The sequence below is a fragment of the Hemiscyllium ocellatum genome, chromosome 2 (assembly GCF_020745735.1).
Source record: "Hemiscyllium ocellatum isolate sHemOce1 chromosome 2, sHemOce1.pat.X.cur, whole genome shotgun sequence".
Lineage (NCBI taxonomy): Eukaryota > Metazoa > Chordata > Chondrichthyes > Orectolobiformes > Hemiscylliidae > Hemiscyllium > Hemiscyllium ocellatum.
The window spans coordinates 28,165,177-28,180,085 of NC_083402.1; the positions used below are offsets into that span (position 1 = coordinate 28,165,177).

General features: G+C 40.5%; 1 protein-coding gene across 1 annotated transcript in view; it reads left to right on the top strand.

Annotated features, from left to right (window-relative positions):
- LOC132826963 (solute carrier family 22 member 4-like) overlaps positions 1-14,909 on the top strand; it is a 36,501-nt gene that overhangs the window by 9,929 nt on the left and 11,663 nt on the right. Inside the window, exons 2-5 of the mRNA XM_060843295.1 lie at positions 6,609-6,712; positions 10,322-10,476; positions 13,149-13,320; positions 13,811-13,952. Of these exons, the coding sequence (XP_060699278.1) occupies positions 6,609-6,712; positions 10,322-10,476; positions 13,149-13,320; positions 13,811-13,952 (573 nt within the window). The remainder of the gene's footprint in view (positions 1-6,608; positions 6,713-10,321; positions 10,477-13,148; positions 13,321-13,810; positions 13,953-14,909) is intronic.

Sequence of the window (14,909 nt, forward strand, 5' to 3'; positions counted from 1 at the left end):
GGTAAGTGTAATATTTGCTCTGAAAATGAATGTTACAAGTGGATGATGTAAGTGAAGCAGGAAGGCATCTGGGTTTAATGCAAAATAAACATGTGCAAGTTACTGGGTTAGCAATAAAGGATTATTTTGTATGTGCTAGATGAACTAAGTGCCAGTCAGAAGATGTTGGCTAAACTTTTCACTGTCCAGTGACCTAAGGAGACATATTTCAATCATTGACGTTGTGCTAAGTTGATCCCAGTGTCAGCGGGTTTATGAGAAAGTGCCAGAGGTTTAATTTTGATAGGTATCGACAGATATCTGCAAGTTCTCCTCCAAGCAACACACCACACACCAATATATTTGCTGTGTCTTCAATGTTGCTGGATCAAACAACAATGACTGCAGCTAGTCAAGAAGACAGACCACATCACCTTCTCAAATCCAATCAGGGATGGGCAACAAATGTTGGTTTGGGCAACAAAGCCCAAATCTCCTCTGAATTAAAAGGTTTTAAAACAGTATAACTCTGATTAATCTGCAGTCTTTGATGTACTACATAAGGAAAAGCAAACAAAAGCTGGGAATTAATTTAAGGCTCTTTCTTTCAAGAGAAACTTGGTTAAATGCATTGCAAAATGTGATTAGGTGGAATGAAAAGGGACATGGTAGACTCTGTGTTCATTGACTGGATAAATTGAAGTTGGTTTGCGTATAAATAAGTAAATAATTCTCCTTGTCCGAAGGTCAAAGAACAGGCATTAACAGATAAATTGGACAAAGCTATTACAGTTGCTTGGGATACAGCAGATCCATTGAATGGGATTTATTTATTTTCATGAGTTGTCACATGAAGACTAGAAATAAATTCCAGAGATTAGTTATTTAATCTGACTAGAGCTTTCATTTTGCCCTGACTGGATGAGGACTAAATGTGTTTGTCTTGAAATAGCCACTTAATTACAACCAAGTCAATGGTAAAAGAAAAGAATCAGAGAAAAGATAATTTATCCATTTCAGACTATGGTGAATGATCAGCATTTAGCAGATTAGTTGAAGATTTAACTAATTTTTATTTATGGTGAAAGGATTACATTTTTTAACCATGAATCAAATGCAATCTGAGTCCTTCAAATATTTTTCTTGCATTGGTGGCAATGGAGCAGGTGCTGCTGGAATGTCCTTGTACACACTTCATTGAACCAGGTTTGATAACCTGGTAATGGTAGAGTAGGGGATCTGCAGCCCACGATGTTGTAGATTATGTTGGAATGTACCAGTGCTGCTGCTTATTGACCTGTAGCGCCTCCTAAAGGTCGTGTCTAGAGTTGCTAGATCTGTTCAATTCTGTCCCATTTAGCACAAAGTTAAAAATCACAATACCAGGTTATAGTCCAACAGGTTTAATTGGAGCACTAGCTTTCGGAGCACTGCTCTTTCATCAGGTGGTTGTGGAGTACACAATTGTAAGACACAGAATTTATAACAAAAGTTTACAGTGTGATGTAACTGAAATTATCCATTGTTTGTTGAGTCTCTCATGATAGTTTCACTTCTTTCATATGTAAATCATAAAACTTTCTTTAAAACTTACATTCTCAGGTTAACTGTAACAATTGGTGTCAGCCCAGATAAGATGTTAAGATGTAGAAGGGGTTAGCCCCTCTGTGTTCTGTTGTCTGTGCCATAATGTTTAGATTGATTCTAATCTGAAAAGTGAGTTAACAGTCTTACATGGATGCAGTTTTTGAGCAAAAGCACAATGTAACTCTGCAAGTACAAAATTCACCCCACAAACTTATATATCTATGTTTGCATGTGGGTTTTTGTGTGTGTGTGTGTGTGTGTGTGTGTGTGTGTGTCTGGAATGGGGGGTTGTGAGTATCTGTGAGAGAGAGTATATGTGTTTGTGTGAGTGTAAAGTGATCTACGTCTGTGAGAGGGTATATGTGTGAATGTGGGATTGTGCGTGTCTGTAGGAGTGTGTGTTAGTTTCTGTGTGTGTGTCTGTGTATAGGTGTGTATGTGTGTGCGAAAGTGTGTGTGTATAGTGCAATGGTGGTCACCTGTAATGTGATATGAACCCAAGGTCTCGGTTGAGGCCCTCCCTATGCATATGGAACTTAGCTATCAGCCTCTGCTCGACCACCTTTCGCTGCTCCCCTTGTCTGTCAGTGGTCTAGTGTACTAGTTATGCAGTGAAGGTCACAGTTTGAGAATAGCCATCAAATGCTCCTGCACTGTGGATAGGAAGGGGGATAGGGACACTCTTTGGCTCTGTTTTTGACAGAACGTCAGAGCACTCAATCAAGACAAAAGAATTTCAGTCAACTCTCAAAAAAAAAGCAAGGATTTTAACCTACTATTCCACTCCCAACGTCAGTGCTACCAGTACCATTCCATTTAATGGCCACAACTTGCTACTTTTTGCTGTTTCTTAATGATCAGACTCTGAACTGTTTGCGCATTTGTTTGGACTCTCCTTGTTAATAATTTGTGTTTGTGTGTTGTGTTGTTACTACTTCTCGATTTTAGCAGCTACTAAACTCTCACTTTGTGATAACTCTAGAAAGCCTCGTTCCCTTAAAAGAACCCCTTTCATGACAGATTTGATTTTGTCTGGGAGAAAGTTATCCACACGTGGAGGGATCGTTACAAATTAACCTTGTCATGACCAACCCAGTGGGTGGGGGAATTAAGAAGTGGAGCCAGTTCATCCCTCCTCCTAGGGTAGGTTAATAATTTAGGGTATGCCATCAGGAATCATAATCGACTGGGAACAATGCTCAGGGAGCGCTCATAACTCTGAGCATCATTAGGTTACTGATTCCTGAAGCTCTATTAATTTCGGACTGTCAAACTGTAAAAGACTCATTGCTCCCAACTTTCCTTCCTATCTGTTTGCACACCCTCTTCCACACTAACATATCAACACCACCTCAGCAACTCCCATGAGCTCTTCTCGAAAGTAGTAGTTTTTTTTATGTGGCACTTTATCGACTGCCAGTTGGAAATCTGGATACGCTATATCTGGTTCCCTTTATCCACCCTGGGTTGATCTATCCTCCAAGATCTCTCATGCATTTGTCTATCAGTATTTTGAGCAGTAGAAACATTTCTTGATGGCACAAAGGTAGATAGGAAAGATGTTTGTGGGAAAGTGAGCTGTAACTACGTTGCACAGTGATTTAGATCAGATCAGGGGAACATTTGTGAAATGTGAATGTGTCTGCTTTAGCAAAGAGAATTTACAAAAAAACAATGCTATTTAGTTAGGGAAAGATTGCAGAAATCAATCTATAATTGTGTCCTAAATGTCTTATTCCTCCTCCATTAATGGCTACTGGTACTTTTCCTGATGACTGATGCCAAGCTAACTGGTGTCTAGTTTGCTGCTTGCTGTCCCCTTTCTTTTTTGAATAAAAGTCTTACATTCCAGTTTGTCAATCCAGAATCTAGTGCATTAATCTGGAAGATTAAAAAAAGGGCACATCTGCTATCTCTGCAGCTACTTCTTTTAAGACCATAGGATACAGATCATTAGTTCCAAGTTTAGTAGTCCATTACTCTTCCTGGTGCCTTCCCATGTATAGAAATAGGCTATTTGGCTTCTTCAGCCTACTCTGTCATTTGAAATGGTGTGGCTGATCAGACTGTAACCTTCAGCTTCACCTGCCATTATTTAATTCCTCGATCTCAACTTCTGGTTGTGAATATACTAGGTATGGTTAGTAAATTTGAGGATGACACCAAAATTGGCGGTGTAGTGGACAGCAGAGAAGGCTACCTCAGAGTACAATGGGACCTTGATAAAATGGCCAATGGGCCGAGGAGTAGCGGATGGAGTTTAATCTAGGTAACTGTGAGTTGCTATGTTTTGATGGGCCAAATCAGGGCAGAACTTATACACATAATGGTAAGGTCCTCAGCAATGTTGCCAAACAAAGGCACCTTGGAGTGCAGCTTCAAAGTTCCTTGAAAGTGGAATCACAGGTCAACAAGGTAGTGATGAAGGCATTTGGTTTGCTTGCCTTTATCGGTCAGTCCATTGAGTAGAGGATTTGGGAGGTTATGTTGCAGCTGTACAGTACATCGGTTAGGCCACTTTTGGAATACTGCATTCAATTCTGGTCTTCTTGCTATAGGAAAGATGTTGTTAACCTTGAAAGGGTTGAGAAAATATTTACTTTTAGAAATATACAATATATTTCTCATTAGTTTTCTCTTGTACGCTTGTTTTCTGCCACTCTTTTTCTCGGACAATGTGCTGCCAACACTGAAGATGGCAGCCAGAGCTGTGCATGTATGGATAGTCAGCTGTGACACCATTCTTATGTTCCCTGTACAGTTTGTTTCTATAGTGTGAATGGGCACTGCCATCTTTGTGACAGACAGCTACCTTCCTGTCACTTGACAGCGATCTGGCACTGTTGTGCCTTGTTTCTAGCTAAATGGCACTAATTGCAGCTTGCTTCAAAAAAAAGGCACCCTTTTTCTGGTTTCTAAATATTCCTCAATCTTCTCCTACCACTAAACTTTTCAACATTTTCTGACTTTTCTTGTCAAATTGACATCATTTTTAATGTCCCTGGATAGCCACAGCATCATTTTCTTCTCAAACGAATACATCTTTGAGAGTTATGCAGCATTTTCCTTTTTAAAAATGTCTCCCACTGCTTCTCTTCTGTCTACCTTGCTTAGCCAATTTTCCCAGTCCACTTTCCGAGGAGAGATTGAGAAGGAGAGTCTTATGAGCAAAAGTGAAAAGGTTGGGACTCTACTCGGTGGAGTTTAGAACATTGAGAGGTGAGCTCATTGAAGCATGTAGGATTGTTAAGGGGCTTGACAAAATGCTGAGAGAGTGCTTTCCCTCATGGGAGAGTTAGGACCAGAGCGCATAGTCTCAGAATAAAGGGGTGCTAACTTAAACCTGAAATGAGGAGGAACTTCTCTCAGAGAACAGTGAATCTTTGGAAGTCTTTGCCATGGAGATCTCTGTGGGCAGTGTCCTCATGTATATTTAAGTCTGAGATAAATTCTCGATCGTCAGGTAATTCAGGGTTATGAGGAAAAAAGTAGGAATATGGACATGAGAAATGGTGAATCATCTGTGATCATATTGAAGGGCGATGCTGAAGGGCTTTCTCCTGTTTATGTTTCCTATGGTCTTGTGGTCTTTAATAGTAACTGTAGCTGGAGCAGTGAGAATTGAACTCATACCGTTTGCTTTATGCTGCATTCCAAACTAACAGTCCAACCAACTGAGTTAACCAGACCCCCACATGACAATATTGCATTTCAAAAATGCTGCTTTCTGGTGGAGTATAGTCTCCAACAGTACATGTTGGATGTTGGCGTTGACTGGTGGAAGCAAGCTGTCCTCCCCAGGTTCAGCCACAGATGCTGGAAAGTGCACCGATATTTGTGTCAGAATAACCCAAAGTTTACCAGACGGTGATTTGTATACATTTTCACTTTGAGCACGAACAACCTATTGGCATTGCACAAAGCAACTAAAAGCAAAACATCTCTCTGCAACAGCTGAATCACTTGCAAAGCACTAAGAGCATGCTGCTCAGAACGCCGGTGTATTGGATACCGAGGGTTCCTGTATGTTAAAGGAGGTAGCTGAGGATGGGAACCTGCACTATAGTATACTCTATAGTCGGAAGGAGAGATAACAGATCCAAATGGAGAAATGTCTGTCCTTAAACACTCTTAATTTTTTTAATGAAAGAGGAGTGAGTCATCATAACAAAACTTTGAGCCCTCACTCATCCTGAACCCGCCCAATCTTACAGTAATATTTACAATTGGATTTGTAAGTTGCGATTAATTCAACACCACAATTATAATATGAATGGTTTCCATGACGTACAATTGATTTTTCAGTAATTGCAGTTTTCATCATACCAAATACTGGGCTAAAATTGGCTTCCTCCAAATGAACTGCTCCTTTTCTTTTGTGCATTCTGTCATATCCATGTCTTATCAATCAGACCACAGAGTCACAAGTGTAGTAATTTAATTTACAATAAAATTTAGCTGTCCATAGGGCTTTTCATGACCTCCTGATTTTACATGGCTGATGATTGGAACAATTTTTTTTGGTTTTTGAAATGTTTTCACTGTTGTAATACAAGAAAAGAACACGGGGTCCATTCTGCACCTGGCTAACTCTCACTTTTTAAAAGAAACCTATAAAGCACAATCAAGCAATGGGACAATTGTACTTCTCACAACAGACCTGTGTCCTGTAGGGGCTTAAATACCAAAAGAAAACGAATTAATGCCTCCCTTGCAATGGAAGCAAACTGATATCATTCAAGTTGGTTCATATGGCAATGCCATTATGTTCTTTCCAGTCCCAGGCTTTTAACAAACCAGTAGTGCACCAGAAATGCAAGTTAATTGTGCTTTTAATGAAAACAAAGACAGAAATTGTTGAAAAAGCTCCGCAGGTCTGATAGCATTTGTGGAGAGAAAGCAGGGTTAATCTTTCAGTTCATTGACCTTCTTCAGAATGCATTTAACAGCAATTTCTGTTTTTGTTTCTGGTTTCCAGCATCTGTGGTTCTTTTGTTTATTTTTTGTTTGGTGTTTTTAATGACCTTGCATTGTTTTTTCAGTGGAATCTTGTTTGTGATAATAAATGGAAAGGACCATTTACAGCATCAGTATTTTTCTTGGGCATGCTGTGTGGATCATTCATCTCTGGACAAATTTCAGACAGGTACAATTCTTAATTTTAGTAACTAAATAATTAACTGGTTATGGTAATTTTCTTTAGCGGCTAGTAAAAAGATGTTTTTCATACCTTAGCTCTTGGGATGTTGGACCCACTGGAAAGGTTAGGATTTGTGCACTGTACCCAGTTTACCTTTAACGTGGTGGTGAGCCACCGTCATCAGCTGCGATGTGGGTATTCTGCAGTGTTGTTGGAGAAGGAGTCCCTGAATTTCACCTGGCGACAGAGTTGAAATGGCAAGTCAGGATGCTGTTTTCCCTTGGAGGGTAATTTGTAAGTGGTTCTATTCCCATGCATCTGTTAAATATTGTCCTTTCCAGGTGATAGATGTCACAGGTTCGAAAGGTGCCAATGGTGGACACTTGGCGTGTTGCTGCAGTACATTTGACAGAAGGTGGATGGCATGTGTTTGAGTTGGTGGATGTGGTTTTGGAAAGGTCTGACAGCTTCTGAAGAAGAATCGTATTAGACTTGAAACAATAACTGTTTCTCTCTCTCCACAAATGCTGCCAGACCTGCTGTGATCCTCCAGCATTCTCTGGATTCGTTTCAGATTTATTCTGGAAAAGTGGGCAATTTGTGCCAAATATTGTTGAGCTTTTTGACCCAGCCGAGTGATGTTTTCCATCATTCTGCTGTTCATGATTTGTGCATTAGATGGTGAACAGATTTTGGGAGAGGTAGATGGTGATTTAATTGTTGCAGATTTCCTGCCCTCTGACTGCTGTTGTAGCTATTGTTTTTAGAGGGCTGATCCAGTTAAGGTACTGGTCAATTCTCATCCCTCAGGTGTTGATTTTAGGGATGGGGAGCATATTTTAATGCCTGTGAAAGTCAGGGTGGAATGAATGGATTTTTGCTTGTTGGAAACGGTATTACCTGTAATTTGATGTGCCATAAAGTTGTTTCCAGTTTTAAAGTGGACAGTTATACTGGAGAGTACTGGGATGACGTGGGATTTGAAAAAAAATTGATCCCAGGATGTGGGTGTCATTGGCTATGATGTCTTATATTGCCTGCCCGATCAATGAATGGTGAAATTTTCCTCAGTGTTTTCACCAACAGAGGGCTTTCATTGGTTGTAAACCTGACCAGCGCACCAGGGAGAGCTTGCCTTCTCTTCGAGGAGAGACTTTTTGTGTTCACTTGAGAGGGCAGAAGCATCCTCAATTTTCCATCTTGTCTGTAAAGCACCTTCGTATAGAACGCTCACATTGTTACACTGGAAAATTAGCCTGGTTTTGTGTGCTCTGATCTCTGGGGTAAGCATCAAATTATCAACCTTCTGCATCAGGGACATGTGCGCTACCAACTAGTCTCCAAGTGAAAGGAGCGACAACACAGTGTCAAGAAAGGATTCCTAATATCACTTTGTTAAGAAGTTTAGTGTAACCAGGACTTGCCAGTTAACTACTTGTGCACTTAGAATATGTGATCATTATGTTCCCACTCCCATCTATATGCTGTACAATATTGGCAGTCCCTCTTGGTGAGGATGATTCTTTACAGATAGTTGGTTCTTGGGAGATGTCATTGTTGGCTCTGAGTTGAGACTTTGGATTTTAGCCTTGCAGGGTGTCTCACAGTGAAGACTTTGGATATCTTGTAATAGAGATGATGACAGTCTTGAGCAGCTGCTGTTCTCTTCCCAACTCTGACTCTTCACTCTCTTTTTTTCCAGTGGGACAATCTTTTTAATGATGGATTGTTTTTGCTGGTTGTAATTGGGCGTCTGTTTCACATGTGTTGGTTAACAGAGCTTTGTGGAGACTTTGAGATTGTGCCTTTTGTGGTGACAATGAAGCCCTGAGTAGCACAGCTGTTCAGTCATCCTGATAGCACATCCAGCTGTGAGATTATTGTGGTCTCTTACTTCTGGCACATCTGTGGACCCAGGCATTGGCTATGGTGCTTCCTGATGTTGGAGTATGCACTAATTTTAATCATGGTTTTTAATCCTTCCCAGTCATTAATCTTCAATTTCACTTCTTCTCCATCGATGTTTTTTTTTAACTTTAATTAAAATGGAAATATTGATTGCTGAATGAGATGGCTGTTTTAGCCTCATTATCTTTCAATTTAATATTTTGGTGTAGATGTCCTAGGTCCTTCCCAATTATAAGCAATGTCCCTTACCTTCTGCTGTTGGAGAGCCTTCACAGATCTACAGATATCCTCATCTTTCAGCAAGGGTTTTTCTGTGACCTCATGCTCGACATGCTGTTTAAATGCTACGGGTTTTTGTTTTCCCCAAACTAGCATGTGTTTGAATGCTGGTTTTGCCTAGAAGAACAGGACTCAATCTCTGAACAGTTGTGTGCAACTTTCGAGCTCACTTGGGAATATACCACTGTTCTTTCATTTTCAGGGTTTTGACCCAGTGAAATTCTATATATGCCTTTGATGGAGGGGCACCAACACAACGACTGGACAAGTTCAGTGGCAATTGTATTATGTCTCACGGTCAGTATACCTTTAAGAGACATGCTTGTGGTAACATCACTGTTTCATAGCATGTGACCTGAGGGTAGAATGATCACCTATTCTATCTTTTCCTTAAAATGTGACATGCTGCAAGAAAAATGCTGCTTTATATAGCTTAATAGTTTATTGTTAGCACAAACACTGATGTGGCTATGAATGTAAATATTGTTAATATTTACTGAGCTGTAAAAGCAGTCTGTTGGATTCTTCAGTGCCATGATATCCACATCGATTATGTTACGAGAGATTTAACATGAGTATTGCCACACCAGGTAGAATATCTTGCTAGAGATAAAACTCACACCAGCAATGTTCATCATGACCACTTTAACAAGGCAAGAGCAATAAATGAAGCATTGTCAGCATCTCTTGTGTTTCTGTGTATTTCATAGAAATTTGGAGTCTTTTATTTTGTGATTTAAGAGCACAAGTGAGAGCTAATATTCCAATATGTCAGTTTGGAAATATGACCATTGTATCACTGCACCTGATATATTATACCAAAGGATAAATCTGTATTCAGATTAGGTATTATTTATCAGTACATCCAAAAACCGAAGGTCTTTGAAAGTGGATCTGAACACTCCTGTAGACATGCTGTGTTTGGGCCTTTTTGAGGAAGACATCTTTGCTTAGCCTGAATAGTCTTGAATAGATGTAAAAGTGAAGCTTATTTCCAAAAGCTCGAACTCCATTTCTGCAGATCTGTTCGGGCCCTTTTGGGAATTAACTTCGCTTTTAGGTCCATTCAGGAGAAGCTTTCTTCCAAAGGCCTGAACTGACTTAAGTGGTATGTGTAGCAACAAATGGAAACAAAGAATGACAAGTGCAGAGATAATAAACAAACATAAGCTTGCAGATGCCAACAGATTTTGGATAAAGACCACGTGAACCCTTTCCCCGATAGGCTAGGGTTAAAGGAATGTTTTTGATTGTGAGATGATTAATGAAAGACCTTGAAGGGTAAGTGTATCCAAAAAGAGTTGGTCCTGTGGCATTTGTACAAAGGCATTTGTATCGTGTCAAAAGGATTTAAGAAGCAGCAAAGTGAGCTACAGTATTTGACAAAGAAAGCCTATTTAAATGGATATGTTTTCTTGCTTTATTAAGGTACGGGCGAAAACTCATTCTGTTTGTATCCATGACTGTGCACACTGGCTCTATCCTTCTCCTCGTGACCTCTCAGAGCTGGGCGATGTTTGCTACCTTATTCTTCATTGTTGGCCTGGCCCAAATTGCACGGTATATAGTGATGTTCATTTTAGGTAAGTTCTTTTTATGTTGCTGCATTGTTCTAAATCTGTTTCCTTGTTCTATTCCATTCTCGCTGTCTTCAATGTTCACCTCTTCTCTCTTGTGCATTGTGCAGGCAAAACAGATGATGGGAAAAAAATGTTTCTGGTTTGGATGCCAGTCAGAAGTAATTCCTTCCCGCTAATTGGGATTTCTGGCTTCCTCTAGTTGATCACTTTGAAAATAAAACCAAAAATGTGTCGGATAATTTTTAAAACACAGGTCCTATCTATTGCCAGAGCATCCCCCTTCCACATCAATGATATCACCACCTCATATCCTGATCTTTAAATGTGGCCTCACCTCTGCAAGCTGCTTAAAACAAATTCTGAGGAAGGATCACTGGACCTAGAGTCATAGAGATGTGCAGCACAGAAACAGACCCTTCGGTCCAACCCATCCATGCTGACCAGATATCCCAACCCAATCTCCTCCCACCTGCCAGCACCCTGTCCATATCCCTCCAAACCCTTCTTATTCATATACCCATCCAAATGCCTTTTAAATGTTGCAATTGTACCATCCTCCTCCACTTCCTCTGGCAGTTCATTCCATACACGTACCACCCTTTGCATGAAAAAGTTGCCCCTTAGGTCTCTTTTGTATCTTTCCCCTCTCACCCTAAACCTATGTCCTCTAGTTCTGGACTCCCCCCACCCTAGGGAAGAGACTTTGTCTATTTATCCTATTCTTGCCCCTCATGATTTTATAAACGTCTATAAGGTCACTCCTCAGCCTGTGACGCTCCAGGGAAAACAGCCCCAGCCTACTCAAGCTGTCCTATAGCTCAAATCCTCCAACTCTGGCAAAATCCTTGTAAACCTTTATGAGCCCTTTCAAGTTGCACAACATCCTTCTGATAGGAAGGAGACCAGAATTGCATGTAGTATTCCAAAAGTGGTCTAACCAATGTCCAGTACAGCTGCAACATGACCTCCCAACTCCTTAACTCTGGTTTTTATGCTGCCAGACCTGCTGAGCTTTTCCAACAATTTCTGTTTTTATTTGTTATTGAACACCGCTACCTTGTTCCAAATCCAGATGCTCACACCCAATTGCAAAACTCAGTCCATCACAGTCTTTTTATTGACTCCCCATCCTCAGTTAGACAGGCAGAGTGATGCAAAAAACTGTAGCAGGTCTGTACTCTATTTTACCAATTTGAATTTTGCTTTGCTTTGCATCACTTCGTTCCTGCTCTTAATTTCAGTCAATAGCCTTATGTGTTGGGAGCTGTTGCTTCCTAAATCTCTGGTTCTGTACGTCTCTTCTACTTTTTAATTGCCTCTTCAAGTCTTGCTTCAGCCACACAGAGCCCTGATTAGACCATAAACAAAGGTCCTCTAAGCACTGCATCTGAGGAAGAATAGTGAATTCTTACCAAACATTTTGTGGCACAGTGGTAGTGTCTCCCTCTCAGGCCCAGAAGGTTGGAGTTCTAATGTCACCTGCTCAAAATATGTGTCATGATACATCTGAACAAATTGATTTAAAACAAGATGCCTGCTTTTCTGAATGAAATGTTCACGTGATTAAGGTGATCTGCTAACCTGTTGTGCTCTGCTTACAGAAATTTGAATGCCATCTTTGTTGGTAGGTTGCTAATTATTTCTTGGGCATATGTGACACAGTGATAGTGTCCTGACCTCTGAGAAAGTATATCTGCTTGGCATTTCATTAGGCTTTAATGCAAATTGAATTGGGGAAATTTGATTTTCATTCCAAAAAGCCTGAGGATGTTGAATTTTTCTTTGTTGGGGAGAAACTATATTTAATTCAGTCGTGGGATATGGGTATTGCTAGCTAAGCCAGCATTTATTTACCCATCCCTAATTTTCTAGAGGGCAGTTAAGAGTCAACCACCAGACTGTGGATGAGAGGCTAGGGCATGGAGGTCTGAGGTAGGGATGTGGGAGGGTGCTGGTAGGGGGTGGGAGTGGGGAAATGTCCAGATTCTCAGACTTGTGACATGGGAGTTAGAAGGATGGAATCTAGATTAGAGTGGTGCTGGAAAAGCACAGCAGGTCAGGCAGTATCAGAGGAGCAGGAAAATCGACATTTCAGGCAAAAGCCTTTCATCTTCCTGATAAAGGGCTTTTGCCTGAAACGTCGATTTTCCTGCTCCTCTGATACTGCCTGACCTGCTGTGCTTTTCTAGCACCACTCTAATCTAGACTCTGGTTTCCAGCATCTGCAGTACTCACTTTTGCCTTAGGAGGATGGAGATCAAGGGACCAGGAGGACTGACAGGATAATGAATCTCTGGGCCTCAGAGGGCAGTAGTGAGCAGAATTGCATGCTGTTTCAGGCTAGCTCACTATCTCCCTGCCATGTATCAGATGCACATGGAGATGGGCAATCAGTTGAGTGGTGAAAAATATCTCGAGGTCAAATGTTGCGAATGAACCTGAAAAACCAAAACCGAAAAGGAGATCTTTATAGTCTCTTCTTCTCTTAAAGTTATCACGCAAAATGTGATTAGTTACATTTGTAAGTTATGTCTTGCTAATCTCTGGACCTGCCACATTTTTTTTTCTCTTTTGTTTCTTCTTTACTTTTGAAGTGCTCTCATCTGCTGATCAAGTTATCAGTTTATCACACTGAGGTTTGTAAGTTGGCTTTTTTTCAAAACTTTCTTCAATAGGAAGTGAACTTCTTGGTAAAGCTGAAAGGATTGCTTTTGGAACCATTGGAGTCTGCCTATTTTATGCAGTGGGTTATGTGGTTCTACCGATTTTTGCGTATTTTATTCGGGACTGGCGGATGTTATTGGTGGCCTTGTCGCTTCCTCAAATCCTTTATGTTCCTCTCTGGTGGTGAGTTAACCTTCAATTAACTTTTCATTTGTATTGTAACGTCAAATCACACAGAGTTCCCCAGATTGTGATAAATATATTTTCTACATTTCAACGTGAAATAAATTTTAAAGCGGATGGATGTATACCAATGTCATTCGTGATGCCTCTTAATTTGGTATGTCAACCCATCTCTGGGTCAAAACCCAATGACCCTGATCTTCTCATCTCCATTGGCTGCTGACCAACACAAATGGCAGCTTTGGTGGTTCTCTTTGGCATCACCTGTACTCTCCAATTTAGTTTATTTTCAGCATTGGAGCCTTTTTTAACTAGTGCACATAACTCTCAGTTCCAGCTTGCCATGTCCATTTGGCTGTGTTTGAGCAGTGAGAGAAGGGAAGTTTTCTTTTCGATAAACCACCTGAGCAAGTTCTTGCATTCCCTGAACCCAATTTGTGCAGTCTTTACTATTCTACCTGCTACAGTATTTCCCCGCTGTATTTTACAGGTTTATACCAGAATCTCCAAGATGGCTGCTCTCTCAGGGTCGAGTGGAAGAAGCAATAGTGATCTTAAAAGCCGCTGCTAAAAGAAATGGCATTACGATGACTGCAGGGATGTTTGAGAATATAGGAAACCGAGAATCAATTGTAATAAACCATTGAATGTTTTATTAATTTCATCTTTTAATTTCATTGATGTTAGAATAAAAAAACCATGATAATACACTACATTTTCAACAATGTATGGGGTCAATTTTTGTGTTGCCTTGTTTGCACCCCCAGAAGCATTTGGCAGTTCTATTATTGTATTCAGATCTTGAGCAAGTGATGTAGTCCTGATCTCTGATGCAATGTCTATCTTATTGCTACCTGCTAGTTAGAAGAATGAGAGGTGACCTTATTGAAACATTTAGGATTCTTCAGGGGCTTAACAGGGTAAATGCTAAGAGGTTGTTCTCCCTTATAGGAGAATCTAGGACAAGAGGGCATAGTCTCAGAATAAAGGAGTACCAATTTAAGACTGAGATGAGGAGGAATTTCTTCTGCGGGCTGAGAGTCTTTGGAAATCCCTACTACAGAGAGCTGTGGGAGCAGAGTCCTTGAGCATATTTGAGGCTGAGATAGATCCTTGATCAATAGGGGAATCGAGGGTTGCAGGGAAAGGCAGGAAAGTGAATGTAAGGAATATTGGATCAGCCGTGAGCAGGCTTGATGAGTCAAATGACCCAATCCTGTTCCTATTATGGTCTTACTGTCTAATACCTACAAAACTAGTCATGGTATTTTGTGCATTACTTAAATCCGTGACTGCTCTTACTTAGAAAACCTCATGAAATTTGATTATTTTTAAACTTGTTGCTGGGATATCTGCTAGGCCACACATTTATTCCCCGTGTCTAATTGCCCTGGAGAAAATGGCAGCAGTCTGTCTTCTTAGACCTCTGACATCTTTCCAATGTTTTTTGTTGTGTGTGTGTGTGTGTGTGTGTGTGTGTGTGTGTGTGTGTTGGGAGGGAGGGGGCTTAAAACAAGCCTGCTGTGCTCACATGGATAAAACATTAGAAACATTTAAATGACTTAACAACATCAGGAAAAGACCAATAC